Source organism: Urocampus carinirostris, chromosome 2 (assembly GCF_059441175.1).
Source record: "Urocampus carinirostris isolate Australia breed hairy pipefish chromosome 2, RoL_Ucar_1.0, whole genome shotgun sequence".
NCBI classification, from domain to species: Eukaryota; Metazoa; Chordata; class Actinopteri; order Syngnathiformes; family Syngnathidae; genus Urocampus; species Urocampus carinirostris.
In genome coordinates this window covers 2,262,946-2,276,160 of record NC_142350.1, presented here as the reverse complement: position 1 = coordinate 2,276,160, position 13,215 = coordinate 2,262,946, and the positions used below count along the sequence as shown (strand labels likewise).

General features: G+C 40.8%; 1 protein-coding gene across 7 annotated transcripts in view; it reads right to left on the bottom strand.

The window, feature by feature from the left end:
* The window catches only part of celf3a (cugbp, Elav-like family member 3a), a 49,216-nt gene extending 37,252 nt beyond the window's left edge, over positions 1–11,964 (bottom strand). For 6 of the 7 annotated variants that reach the window (XM_088328309.1, XM_088328311.1, XM_088328310.1 and 3 more), the window contains exons 1-2: positions 11,580–11,725; positions 8,594–8,745 (exon numbers count right to left, since the gene is read on the bottom strand). In XM_088328309.1, the coding sequence (XP_088184435.1) occupies positions 8,594–8,738 (145 nt within the window). In that variant the 5' untranslated portion in view covers positions 8,739–8,745; positions 11,580–11,725. Of the gene's footprint in view, positions 1–8,593; positions 8,746–11,575 lie in introns of all 7 variants that reach the window. The other variant, XM_088328317.1, reaches the window with a different exon arrangement.
* Positions 11,965–13,215: the final 1,251 nt, after the last annotated feature.

The following is a 13,215-nucleotide window of genomic DNA, read 5'->3' as shown; positions in this document are numbered from 1 at the left end:
GGTTGGAATAAGGGTTTAGTTGGATCTATGGTTAGGTGTTTGTGTATGCACCATTACTAGTTGTGTTCACTTGTTACGCTGCGTGATTTCTGCACATGGGGCAATGGCCTCTAATCTCAGTCAAGCCATTGTAATTGAGGTTTTTTTGGTTAGTACTGGAGCTAGGGTTAGGGTTTTGTTTGAAGTTAGTCTTAGGCCTCTTCAAATTTATTATCACTGGTAGATCAACTGGTAAGCTGGCTGATATCTGCACTTAGGGTTATATGTTTGATTCCGAGTCAAGTGAGTTCTAATTATAGGGTGAATCGGCTACTTTTAGGGTTTTAGTTGGAACAAGGGTTTTGGTTGAAGCTAGGCTTAGGCTTTTGTGAGCTCACCAGCACTGGTAAATGAGCTGTTATGCTGCCAGCTTTCTGCACACACAGTTGTGTGTTCCATCTCAAGTCAAGCCAGTACAATTTCACGAGTAAATGTATTTGAATTTTGGCTGGAGGTAGGGTTAGGGTTTGTGTTGTAGTCTTAGGCTTTTGTGTGTTCTCAATCAATGTTAGCTCAACTTGTAAGCTGTCTGAGTTCTGTAAATGGAATTGTGCGTTTGATTCCCAGTCAAGCCAGTCAAAATTTTAGGGCTAGTGTGATAGTCCTGGAGCTCTTCCTTGAATTTTGGTATAAGCATGGTTTAGAGCAGGGGTCTCACACTTGCGGCCCCCGGGCCAACTGCGGCCCCCAGGACGATAATTTGCGGCCCGTCTTAATATGAAAGTTATCAATGTTAGTGCGGCCCGCAAAAGTGATATGAATGACACTTGTTGTGTGCGGAGCTGAATGAACCAATCACGGTTAGGTATATGGGTCTGGTGGGCGGGACATCGGCCGGACTGTCCGGTGTTGTGCCCAAATCCGACTCCTCTGCAGATTCCTCCCCCCATCGCGTGAACGCGCATTCTGCTATTCTGCTGCGCTTCCAACAAAAGCACAGGTGTTGTGCCCAAATCCGACTCCTCTGCAGATTCCTCTCCCCATCGCGTGAACGCGCATTCTGCTATTCTGCTGCGCTTCCAACAAAAGCGATCGTATTCTATATAAAACGCTTATTAAAACAATAAAGCGAGCTAATTATAACAATTGGGAGATCCTAGTCTATATAACGCGTTTATTTAAACAATAAAGCGCGATATAACGCGTTTATTTAAACAATAAAGCGCGAAGCGCGATCGTATTCTACAAATTGCGTTTGTTAACGCGGATGCAAAAATCCGTATGTAATGTCTTTTTTATTGTGAATGAAACCCTGGTTGCATTGGATCCCGCGGTGTAAACAAATAGTTTTTTTTCTCCATTTAAAATCGGACTTCCCTGCCTATACTGTTTGCAAAATAAGACACGCTTTAAACCTTATTATGCTCTTTGGTTTTGGGATCCAACTACAGAGGAATACCTCCACTATGCGATGTGTTACTGAATAGGTGTTCGACCAATCTAGTTCGTTTTTATTACTACTATTAATAATAATAATAGTAGTATTATGAAAAACGTCTGAAAGTTTTCAAATTCACTGTGCTGACATATTGATGCCACAGAAGGTTACTCTACAAGTTACAAGTCTGTATCTCCAACAGAGTCTGTTTTAGCAGGGGGGGGGGGGAGGATTTGGGCAGGCAAAAGCCTACCTGTGCTGTGGGCAGGCAAAATCCTCCCCCCCTGCTAAAACAGACTCTGTTGGAGATACAGACTTGTAACTTGTAGAGTAACCTTCTGTGGCATTAATAAGTCAGCACAGTGAATTTGGGGTCACTTGGAGTTTTTATTTAGGAGTTAGCAGGGGGGGGAGGATTTTGCCTGCCCAAATCCTCCCCCCCCCTGCTAAAACAGACTCTGTTGGAGATACAGACTTGTAACTTGTAGAGTAACCTTCTGTGGCATTAATAAGTCAGCACAGTGAATTTGGGGTCACTTGGAGTTTTTATTTAGGAGTTAGCAGGGGGGGGGAGGATTTTGCCTGCCCAAATCCTCCCCCCCCCCCTGCTAAAACAGACTCTGTTGGAGATACAGACTTGTAACTTGTAGAGTAACCTTCTGTGGCATTAATAAGTCAGCACAGTGAATTTGGGGTCGTTTGGAGTTTTTATTCAGGAGTTAGCAGGGGGGGGGAGGATTTTGCCTGCCCAAATCCTCCCCCCCCCTGCTAAAACAGACTCTGTTGGAGATACAGACTTGTAACTTGTAGAGTAACCTTCTGTGGCATTAATAAGTCAGCACAGTGAATTTGGGGTCACTTGGAGTTTTTATTTAGGAGTTAGCAGGGGGGGGAGGATTTTGCCTGCCCAAATCCTCCCCCCCCCTGCTAAAACAGACTCTGTTGGAGATACAGACTTGTAACTTGTAGAGTAACCTTCTGTGGCATTAATAAGTCAGCACAGTGAATTTGGGGTCACTTGGAGTTTTTATTTAGGAGTTAGCAGGGGGGGGGGTGATTTTGCCAGCCCAAATCCTCCCCCCCTGCTAAAACAGACTCTGTTGGAGATACAGACTTGTAACTTGTAGAGTAACCTTCTGTGGCATTAATAAGTCAGCACAGTGAATTTGGGATCGTTTGGAGTTTTTATTCAGGAGTTAGCAGGGGGGGAGGATTTTGCCTGCCCAAATCCTCCCCCCCCTGCTAAAACAGACTCTGTTGGAGATACAGACTTGTAACTTGTAGAGTAACCTTCTGTGGCATTAATAAGTCAGCACAGTGAATTTGGGGTCGTTTGGAGTTTTTATTCAGGAGTTAGCCGGGGGGGGGGGGGGGGGGGGGGGATTTTGCCTGCCCAAATCCTCCCCCCCCTGCTAAAACAGACTCTGTTGGAGATACAGACTTGTAACTTGTAGAGTAACCTTCTGTGGCATCAATATGTCAGCACAGTGAATTTGAAAACTTTCAGACGTTTTTCATAATACTACTATTATTATTATTAATAGTAGTAATAAAAACGAACTAGATTGGTCGAACACCTATTCAGTAACACATCGCATAGTGGAGGTATTCCTCTGTAGTTGGATCCCAAAACCAAAGAGCGTAATAAGGTTTAAAGCGTGTCTTATTTTGCAAACAGTATAGGCAGGGAAGTCCGATTTTAAATGGAGAAAAAAAACTATTTGTTTACACTGCGGGATCCAATGCAACCAGGGTTTCATTCACAATAAAAAAGACATTACATACGGATATTATAGTAAATCAAATAAATATTATTTGTGTACAATTAGTTGTGATCGCAGAAATCATAGCGTACATTGACATTGGTGACTTTTGCATCCGCGTTAACAAACGCAATTTGTAGAATACGATCGCGCTTCGCGCTTTATTGTTTAAATAAACGCGTTATATCGCGCTTTATTGTTTAAATAAACGCGTTATATAGACTAGGATCTCCCAATTGTTATAATTAGCTCGCTTTATTGTTTTAATAAGCGTTTTATATAGAATACGATCGCTTTTGTTGGAAGCGCAGCAGAATAGCAGAATGCGCGTTCACGCGAGGGGGGGAGGAATCTGCAGAGGAGTCGGATTTGGGCACAACACCTCCCAATTGTTATAATTAGCTAGCTTTATTGTTTTAATAAGCGTTTTATATAGAATACGATCGCTTTTGTTGGAAGCGCAGCAGAATAGCAGAATGCGCGTTCACGCGAGGGGGGGAGGAATCTGCAGAGGAGTCGGATTTGGGCACAACACCGGTGCCCCGGTCAAACTGAAATTTAACAGTAAAGCCGGGTATACACTGTGCGATTTTTATCATTCGCGGCAAAAACTACAGCTCACACTGTACGAGTGAATCGCTCAGAAAATGCGTAGTTGATAATAAACGGAGCTGGCTTTCATGTCTTGTTCTCTGTGTTTGAATTTGAGCATGACAGCTCATGGCTGTCACAGCTCCAGACCAATACAGAAAGTCGCCACATTTTGCTGAGGCGAATGCGCAAAGTTAAACCCGCGAATTTAAACCCGAGACTGACTGCGGTTGAAGTGGAAAAACATATTACAGAGCCCCAAACATGTCTTTTTCAAAGCCTGCAGTGAAGAGAAAGGTCGGTGATGAGCACAGACAATTTCAGGAAAAGTGGGAAGTGCAATATTTCTTTGTTGAGCACAGGGGCGCCCCAACATGTCTTATTTGCACTGAAAACGTTGCCGTGCACAGGGAATACAATTTGAGACGTCATTATACAACTAGACATGCTGAGGAGTACGAAAAATACCAGGGAGATGAGAGAGTCAACCAGGCTGCCAGTCTTAAAAGATGTTTAATGAGGCAACAAGATTTCTTTAAGAAAGTAACCAAAGACAATGATGCAGCAGTCGAAGCTAGCTACGTAGTTAGTGAGATGATTGCTAGAGCAGGAAAGCCATTCACAGAAGGTGAATTTGTCAAAAAGTGCTTAATACAGGCTGCACATATTGTCTGTCCAGAAAAGAAAGGGCAGTTTAAAAACATCAGCCTTTCTGCCAACACCGTGACAGAGCGCATTTCTGACCTGTCAAGTGACATTTATGATCAACTGCATGAGAAAGCAAAATGTTTCAGTGTATATTCAGTGGCTCTTGATGAGACCACAGACATCACAGACACTGCCCAGCTCGCAATATATGTCCGTGGTGTTGATGACAATTTTGAAGTGATAGAGGAACTGCTCACAGTAATTCCAATGCATGGTCAGACCACCGCTCAAGAAATATTTCACCAGCTATGTCATGCTATTGAGAATGCTGGTTTGCCATGGAAGAGTTTTGTGGGAATAACAACCGATGGAGCCCCATCAATGACAGGGCGGAAGAATGGACTGGTAGCACTTGTTAAAAAAAAACTGGAAGAGGAGGGTGTGGAGGAGGCCATAGCTCTGCTCTGCATTATCCATCAGCAGGCCCTTTGTAGCAGATGCCTCAAGTTTGACAATGTGATGCCTGTCATAGTGAAATGCATCAACCGAATCAGATCCAGGGGCTTAAAGCACAGAATGTTCCGTGCTTTTTTAGAGGAAATTGAGTCAGAATATGGGGATGTGCTCTACTTCACCGAGGTACGTTGGCTCAGCAGGGGAAACGTACTGAAGAGATTTTTTGTGTTGAGAGCAGAAGTGAAAACTTCATGAAAAAGAAAGGGGTGGCTGTTCCTGTGCTAAGTGATCCCAAATGGCTAATGGACTTAGCTTTTCTTGTTGATATCACACATGAGCATAATGTACTGAACAAGAAGCTACAAGGCCAGGGGCAACTTGTCAGTGCTACCTATGACGATGTGAGAGCATTCTGCACAAAACTTGTGTTGTGGAAACCATTGCCATTTCCCAGCATGCAAGGCACTCGTGGATGCAGGCACATTATTCAGTAATGAGAAGTATGTTGGGGGCATTTTGAAGCTACAGAAGGAATTTAATCACAGATTTGCGGACTTCAAGACGCACAGAGCCACATTTCACATTTTTGCGGACCCCTTCTCCTTTGATGTGCAAGATGCCCCTCCTGTGCTTCAAATAGAGCTCATTGACTTGCAGTGCAACTCTGCACTCAAAGCTAGGTTCAGGGAGGTGAGTGGAGAAGCAGACAAGCTTGGGCAATTTTTGAGAGAGTTGAACCTTCCCGAGTGTTCAAGCGGACCATGTGCCTTTTTGGAAGCACATACTTGTGTGAGAAGCTCTTCTCCACTTTGAACTTCAATAAGTCCAAGTCCAAGTACAGGTCCAGACTTACTGACGAGCACCTTCAAGCCCTACTGAGGGTCTCCACTGCTTCCTCCCTCAAGCCAAATGTGGCTCGGCTATGTGAGAAGAAGCGCTGCCAGGTCTCTAGCAGCAAGAAGTAGGCAAGAGAAGCCTTATTTAGAACAGTTCAGGTTTAATGTTATTTTCATGTTCAGAAAGTTTAAGGTTAAATAATCGTCTGTATCTGCTGTATGATCATTTTCTTTTATTTATTTAATTATTATTTTGTGTTAAAAATAAAGGTATTTGAAAACATTGGAATGTTTTATCAGCGCTTTTTCTTGTGGAAATCCTGATGCGGCCCAGCCTCCAGCGGCCCAGCGGCCCCTAGGTCAATTGAGTTTGAGACCCCTGGTTTAGAGTTTTGCTTGAAGCTAAGGTTAAGGTTAACTAACTTGTACATGTGACATCACTAATTGCTTACTTGTTATACTGAATGATTTCTGCAAATGGGACTATGGATTCAAACCCCATTCAAGCCAACATGAATTCAATATATTTTGGTTTAGTGCTCGAGCAAAACCCCGACTCAACCAAATCCCTACAGCAAAGGCTTGACTGGGATTGAACTCCAATTCTTGTGAGTGTTTTATTGGGATCTTACCAGTTGAATCACCAATAGTTTTTTCGTACATCACCAACACTCCAACCCTAACCCTAGCTCTGACCACACCGTAACTACTTCAAGCCAAAACCCTAGCCCTAGTTCCAGCTAAAACCCAAACTCCAACTTAACCATAAGCCTAACCTAAGCTCCAACCAAAATCGTATCCCTAGCTCAAACCTAAACCTAAACCAAAACCCTATCCCAAGTTACAACCAAAACCTAACCTTTGCTCAAACCAAAACACTAACCATGGCTTCAACACTTTCCCAGCCACACAAAGAGTTGAACTGGCTTGACCGCGGGTTGAACGCACAACACTTGTGCTGAAGCTAGATAGCTTACCAGTTGAGCTACTCGTGATGTACTAGTAATTAGTATATTAATATATTTTACGTTGTCTTTCTTTAACGTTTTTCTCAGCTGGTTAACTTATATTTTTTGGATTGTATTGTTTTTTTGTTCACATACAATTATTTAGTATTTAAACACTGTATATGCCCCTTTGTCTTATTTTCATGTTTTGTTCTGTTAGAGCTGGGTAATGTCGAACATGATGCAGTTGATCTATCCGTGCATGAGTATGCTCCTTACGCCCTTCTGATTTATTGCTTTGTTCAGTTAGACAAAGTGGTATTCCAATATATTCCACCGTGTCTTCCTTTCATGCTTTGTTTTGTTAGAGCTGGTTCAAGTGCTTGCATTATATTTCATGGTATCGTCATCATGGCACTCCCATTGTTGTTCGTCCATCTCTGGGAATGTGTCTTGTGTTGTTGTCGTCTTGTGATTCGTTCATTAAGCTGCTTAGTTTTGGAACATTATGTAGTTGTTCTACCCACGTGTGAGGGTTCCTGGTGTCCTCTCAATTTCATCTTTTGTTTCGTTAAAACTACATAATATTCCTACCTATCTTGTGTTTCGTATGTTCATGTTTTTGTTCAGTTTGAGCTGCTTAATGCATGTTGCCTGCATCATCTTGATTTTGTGCTTTGTTTAGTTAGAACTTGTTGGTTTTCCAATAAATACCACAATTGACTCCCTTTCGTGTTTTGTTTTGTTGGGGATGGTTATTGATGGGGCATGGTGTTCTATCCACAAACTAGTATGCTTCCTATATCCTCTAAATTTCTTGTTTTATTCGGTTATAATTAGGGTGATATTCCAACATATCTTCCGTCAACTTGTATCATGTTTTGTTCTGTTAGAGCTGGTTAGTGTTGGAACATGATCTATCTGTGCTATTTACATGCTATTATGTTCCCGTGTCCTGTTTATTTAGTGTTTTGTTCAGTTAGAACTAGTTAGTATCCCAATACAGTCTGCATCTTCTTATTTTCATGGTTTGTTCTGTTGAAGCTGGTTGATGTTGGAACATTATGTAGTTGTCATATCCATGCATGAGTATACTACTTTTGTCCCCGTTTATTTGGCCGTTGTTAATTTAGAATTAGTGAATATTTCAACATATCCTCTATTGCTTTTTATTATGTTTTATTCTGTTTGAGTGGGTAAATGTTGGAAAAGGAAGTAGTTCTTTCCACACATGAGTATGATCCTTACGTCCTTTTGACAGTGACAACCAGTCAATATTTCAATACATATTATATATATAACACATAAGACAAATCGGAGTCGCTTTGTCTCTTTTCATGTTTTGTTCAGTCATTTAGTGTCCCTTTATATTCTACATCGACAACAGCCGACTACTAGCCGGATTTCTTAATCAACTGCCCCCATACCAGAGATGTCAAGTCTTTGACAGTGTTATGGTCACAGCAAGTCTGTTACATGTTTCATATTTGGACATTTTGTGGGTTTGTTATTTTATACCTTGGTTTTGTTATTAAACAACTTTTTAGCACACTAGCCTTGTTTCCTGCTTCCCTGCATATGCATTCACCATCATTTATCAAGGTACACTGAAGCCCTTCCTTCTGTCTGTCCAAATGCCCAAAGAAGACAAAGTAGGACTGACAGATGAAAGCTTATTGATGACTGGAGAAAAAAACACTTTTGACGATAAATTGTCATGTAGGTTTAGAAAGGGCCTTAGTTAACCTTTTGGAGCTACCACATTATAATAATGGCAATGCAAATAGATGCAGAGGAGGCGGCCTAAGAGTTGGAGGGGCGAGGCCACCTGGCCCGCAATCTCCCGACTGATAGACGCTTTATGGCCCCGGAGACCAAACACATTTGCATTGGAAACAAGCAGGCTCCATTACATGTTAAAGTTGCATCGCTGACCTTTGTGCATGCCGGTATATTTGTCCTTGATGACGGTGAGCTCGTAGATTTTGCCGAACTGCTCGAAGATGGGTTTAAGGTCTTTTTCATCCAAATTTCGAGGAATCTGCCCCACGAACAGCTTGATGGCGTCCGGCTCCTTCATGGGGACTCTAAGGGGGGAGGGTGTGTGTGTGTGTGTGGGGGGGGGGATTCCACAAAAAATGCCATGAGGGGTGCAGAGGCCTGGGGACCCTCACATCCGCTTGATACTGGCAAAACCAAAAGCTCTCAGAAATGGTGACCTATCTACTTTTGTGTAATTAAGAAATTATAAACATGCAATTATAACGTTATTATGACCCTGTTAAAACTTGTTGGCAATGAATCTTTTTATTCCACATGTGTATAAAATAACAAATGAACATACACCTTTTTCATGGTGTCCTATCTACTTTTAATGTATTCACATCGTTATTAGCATGTAATAACAATGTTACTACAAACATGCTAAACATCTTTAAAAAAGGAGCAAATGAAGCAATTTATTTTACATCATTGTCTACTATCTCCATTTTGTGTAATCACAGAGTTCCTAAAAGTGTATGTGCGATGTTTTTACAACCCTGCTTGAACCTGTTGACAAAATCTCATAATTTCAAGCAGAGTAAAGAATAAATGAAGCAATATGTTTTATTTTCCATTTTACTCTAACATTTTATTGTCTACCATTAACTTTCTGTGCAATTACAGTGTTATTAGCTTGTATTTATAGTGTTGATACAACCCAGCTAAAACCTGTTAATATAGAATCTTATTATTTTATTAGAAGAAGAAAATAAATTAAGCTGAATGGTTTTTTAAATATTTTATTGCCTCTATTTACATTTTGTGTAAATACAATGAGGAAAAGTAAGTAGGAAAGCAGTAAAAAAGAAGATGAGAATAAAGAAAAATGAAAGCAGTGAGGGATATATAGTAGTTGAGATGAGATGTAAAAAAAATGTTTATGTTCATTTGTTCTTTCCTCCCCTCAAAATAATGAGATTCTTTTTCATCTGATTTTAGGATTGTATCAACAATGTAATGAGACTATGATAACACTGTAATCACACAAAAAGTAGAGAGTAGAAATGCGATTTCAAAAAAAGTAGATTGTTGACAATGAAATATAAGAATTTTTTTAGCTTTGTTTGTTCATTCCTTTCTGTGAAATAATGAGATTTTTGTCAAAAGGTTTTAGCGAGGGCTGTAATAGCATTGTAATTACATGCTATCAAATAATAATGGACTGTATCAAAGGGGAAAAAAGTGTCCAATTGGGATTGACAACAATATTGAATCTAAGCAAATTGGGAAGGAAAAGAGTTGCAAGCTTTTGTCTTCTTTCCTGCTTTCCATCATCTGCCTTTTTTCCCTGCTGACTTTTTTTCCTTCCTACCTTATTTATTTCCTTATTTTCCTCATCTGCCCTTTTCTTTCCTGTTTCCCTGCCTTCATTCCTACTTTCTTTTTTTCCCTTTTCATGATATGACTTCTTTCTTTCCTGCTTTCCTTCCATCCTTCTCGTCGTCGGCCTTCTTTCTTTCCTTATTTCTGCTTTCTTTCTTTTCTTTTCCTCATTTTACTTCTTTTCCTTTTTCTTTTTCCTTATCCGCCTCCTGTATTTCATGCTCTCTTTCCTTCCCTCCTCTCATCTGCCTTCTTTCTTGCTTTATTACTTTCCTCCCTGTCCTCTTTCTTTCCATTTCCCATCTGCCTTATTTTTTCCTTCCTTTTCCTCATTTGATTTCTTTCCTCCCTGCTTATTTTCTTTGCTTCCTGCTTTATTTTCTTTTCTTTATATTCTTTCATTTCTTCCTGCATTCTCCCCTTCCTTTTCATAATCTGCCTTCTTTTTCCCTGCTTACCCCACCTTCCTTCCTGCTTTCTTTCTTTCCTTTTCCCCATCTGTCTTTTTTCCCTTTCTTTTCATCATCTGCTATTTCTTCACTTCTATGTTTTTTTATTTTCCTCATCTTCCTTTATTTCCTGCTTTTCTTCCCGATTTCTTTCTTACTTTTCCTCAATTGCCTTCTTTCTTTCCTTCCCTTCTGATTTCTTTCTTTCTTTTTCTTTATCTGCCCTCTTTTTTCCCCGTTTCCCCGTCTTCCTTTTTGCATTGTTTTCTTCTTTTTTTCTCACCTGCGTCTTTTCTTTCCCGTTTCCCTGTCCTACTTTCTGCCTTTCAATTTCCCATATGCCTTCTTTCTTCCCTGCTTTCTTTCTTTCATTTTGCTCATATGCCTTCTTTTTTTCCTGTTTACCCACCTTCCTGCTTTCTTTCCTTTTTTCCTGGCCTGTGTTCTTTTATCCTTTATTTTTGTCATCTTCCATCTTTCTTGAATCCTTTCTTTCTTTCCTTTTCCTCATCTGCCTTCTTTACAGCATACATGTTTTCTTTCTTACTTTTCCTTATCTGCCTTCTTTATTACCTTTCTTTCAGCTTTCTATCCTTTCTTTTTCTCATCTGCCCTTTTTTCCTGCCTCCATGCCTTCCCTCCGGCTTTCTTTCTTTCTTTTCTCCATCACCCTTCGTACTTTCCTTCCTTCCTATTTTCTTTCCTTTCTTCTCCTTATCTGCCTTTTTTTTCCTGTTTCATGTCTTCCTTTCTGCTTACCATCCTTCCTTTTCCTCACCTGCCTCCTTTCTTTTATGTTTCCCTGCCTTCCATCCTACTTTCTTCCTTTCAATTTCTTCATCTGCCTTCTGTTTTCCTTTTCAAAATCAACCTTCTTTCTTTCCCTTTTTCTTTCCTTCCTTTTTCTTCACCTGCCTCCTTGATTTTCTATTACCCTGCCTTCCTTCCTACCTTCTCGCTTTCAATTTCCCCATCTGGCGTCGTTTTCCTTTTCTTTTAGGCATCTGCCGTTTTTCTCCCTTGATTTATTTCCTTCCTTTTCCCCACTTGCCTTCTTGCTTTCCTGCCTTCCTACCTGCTTTCCACCCTTTCCTTTACCTACCTACCTGTGGTGCTTTTTCGGTCAGAGATTAGACACAAAAAAAGTGGGCGACGTTTTTCCGTCTTCTGCCTCGGACGCGCTCGACCTCCAAGCTTCAGTTCATCGGAAATGCTTCTTTTGTTTCCTTTTTTTGATTTATAATATTTTAATCCAAAAGGGGGTGGGTTTATTCCGATTTTTTTCTTTCTCCCCTGATGGTTAGGTGATGTGTCTCCTCCGCAAGCAAAACGCCGTCCAATATAAAATGGATGAGAAAATAAATGTCGAGCGTTTCGAGGTTCTGTTTTGTTCGTCCTTGGTTCCGATTCAAGATAAGATTTGTAGTAGATGGGTGCGCGTGCCTGTGTGCGTGCGAGTTCGTGCGCGTGCGCGTCCTCCTTTGACGTCGTAAGCCGGTGTCTCCCTCCCTGTTTGTGATGTGTAATTTCGTCTCTTTTTCGAGAAGCGGCTTTTTAAGCTCGGTTTATCAAAAAGAGTCGGCTCTTCCAACCCCCCAAAAGCTCTTCTGATTGGTTTCATGGGCGTAACTAGCCCGTTTTGGGGGTGCTTTAGGCACTCACAAATTCAACCCATGCACGCCGGCGGTAGTTTGCCCAGTGCCCCGCTTCCCCCCTCCCTTCTGAGTATTTAGCACCCCCAAAGCTCTGGTCCTAAAATCACCCCTGATGATTTTGTTGCTCGAATCAATACATTACCAATTATTATGTGACATAATGCAAAAAATGAATTAAAAAACAAAAACAGGCGGGGGATAAAGAAAACAAAGTTTGGCCTGTCTAATTGACAGCAGTAAGTGAATTGGGGGTTGAAAAAATTTCCGCAACTTATTATCCCCAATTGCATTTTGCTGTGAATGAGACCGGCAGAGTATACTTTTGTCAAGCTCGGCTTCTCTTTTTTGCCATTATTTCTGACAAAAACGAACCTCATTTTTGCGGCCGCCATCCATTATCCCTATCCTGCATTGCTGCGAGCGCGGACCGGCACAGGGCACTTTTGTTAGGAGGCTTGCCATTCTGGTGCGCCTAAAATGAAATGCAGTTATGGCCTGGATCCATTATCCCTACTGGACTACCGCTGGGAGCGGGGATCGAAAGAGCAGATTTGTCCTTTTCCTCTTAGTATAAACAGCCACCCCCCTGAATGATTTTAATGACCATAATTGAGCATAAAAGGACTTAATTCTGATATGGATTTTTTTTCCTTCAGAATAAATGTCTCATCTGAAATGACGTCATTAAGGTCATGGGTGATGTCAATGTAGCCAATGAGGTTATTGCTTTCATTTCCATGTTTTTGGAAAATTAAAACATTCTTGCATAAAAAATTTTGCCGATTTTTGTCATGCTAGTCTTTCGATCAAAATGAAAATTAATTGCAAACAAATGATTAAAAAACAACAGAATAAAAACAAAATTGAAAACTAAAGTAGTTTAGTCAACTGGCTAACAGTCAGTGTTGGGCATGTTACATTAAAAAGTAATAGGTTATAGTTACTCACTGCTTTTTCCAAAAAGTAACTGAGTTAGTAACTGAGTTACTCTGTAGTAAATGTAGCTAGTTACCAGGGAAAGTAACTATTTCCGTTACTTCAAAAATAAGTTGTATGTCAAAGCATTTGAAAATTTCTGAGCAGTATT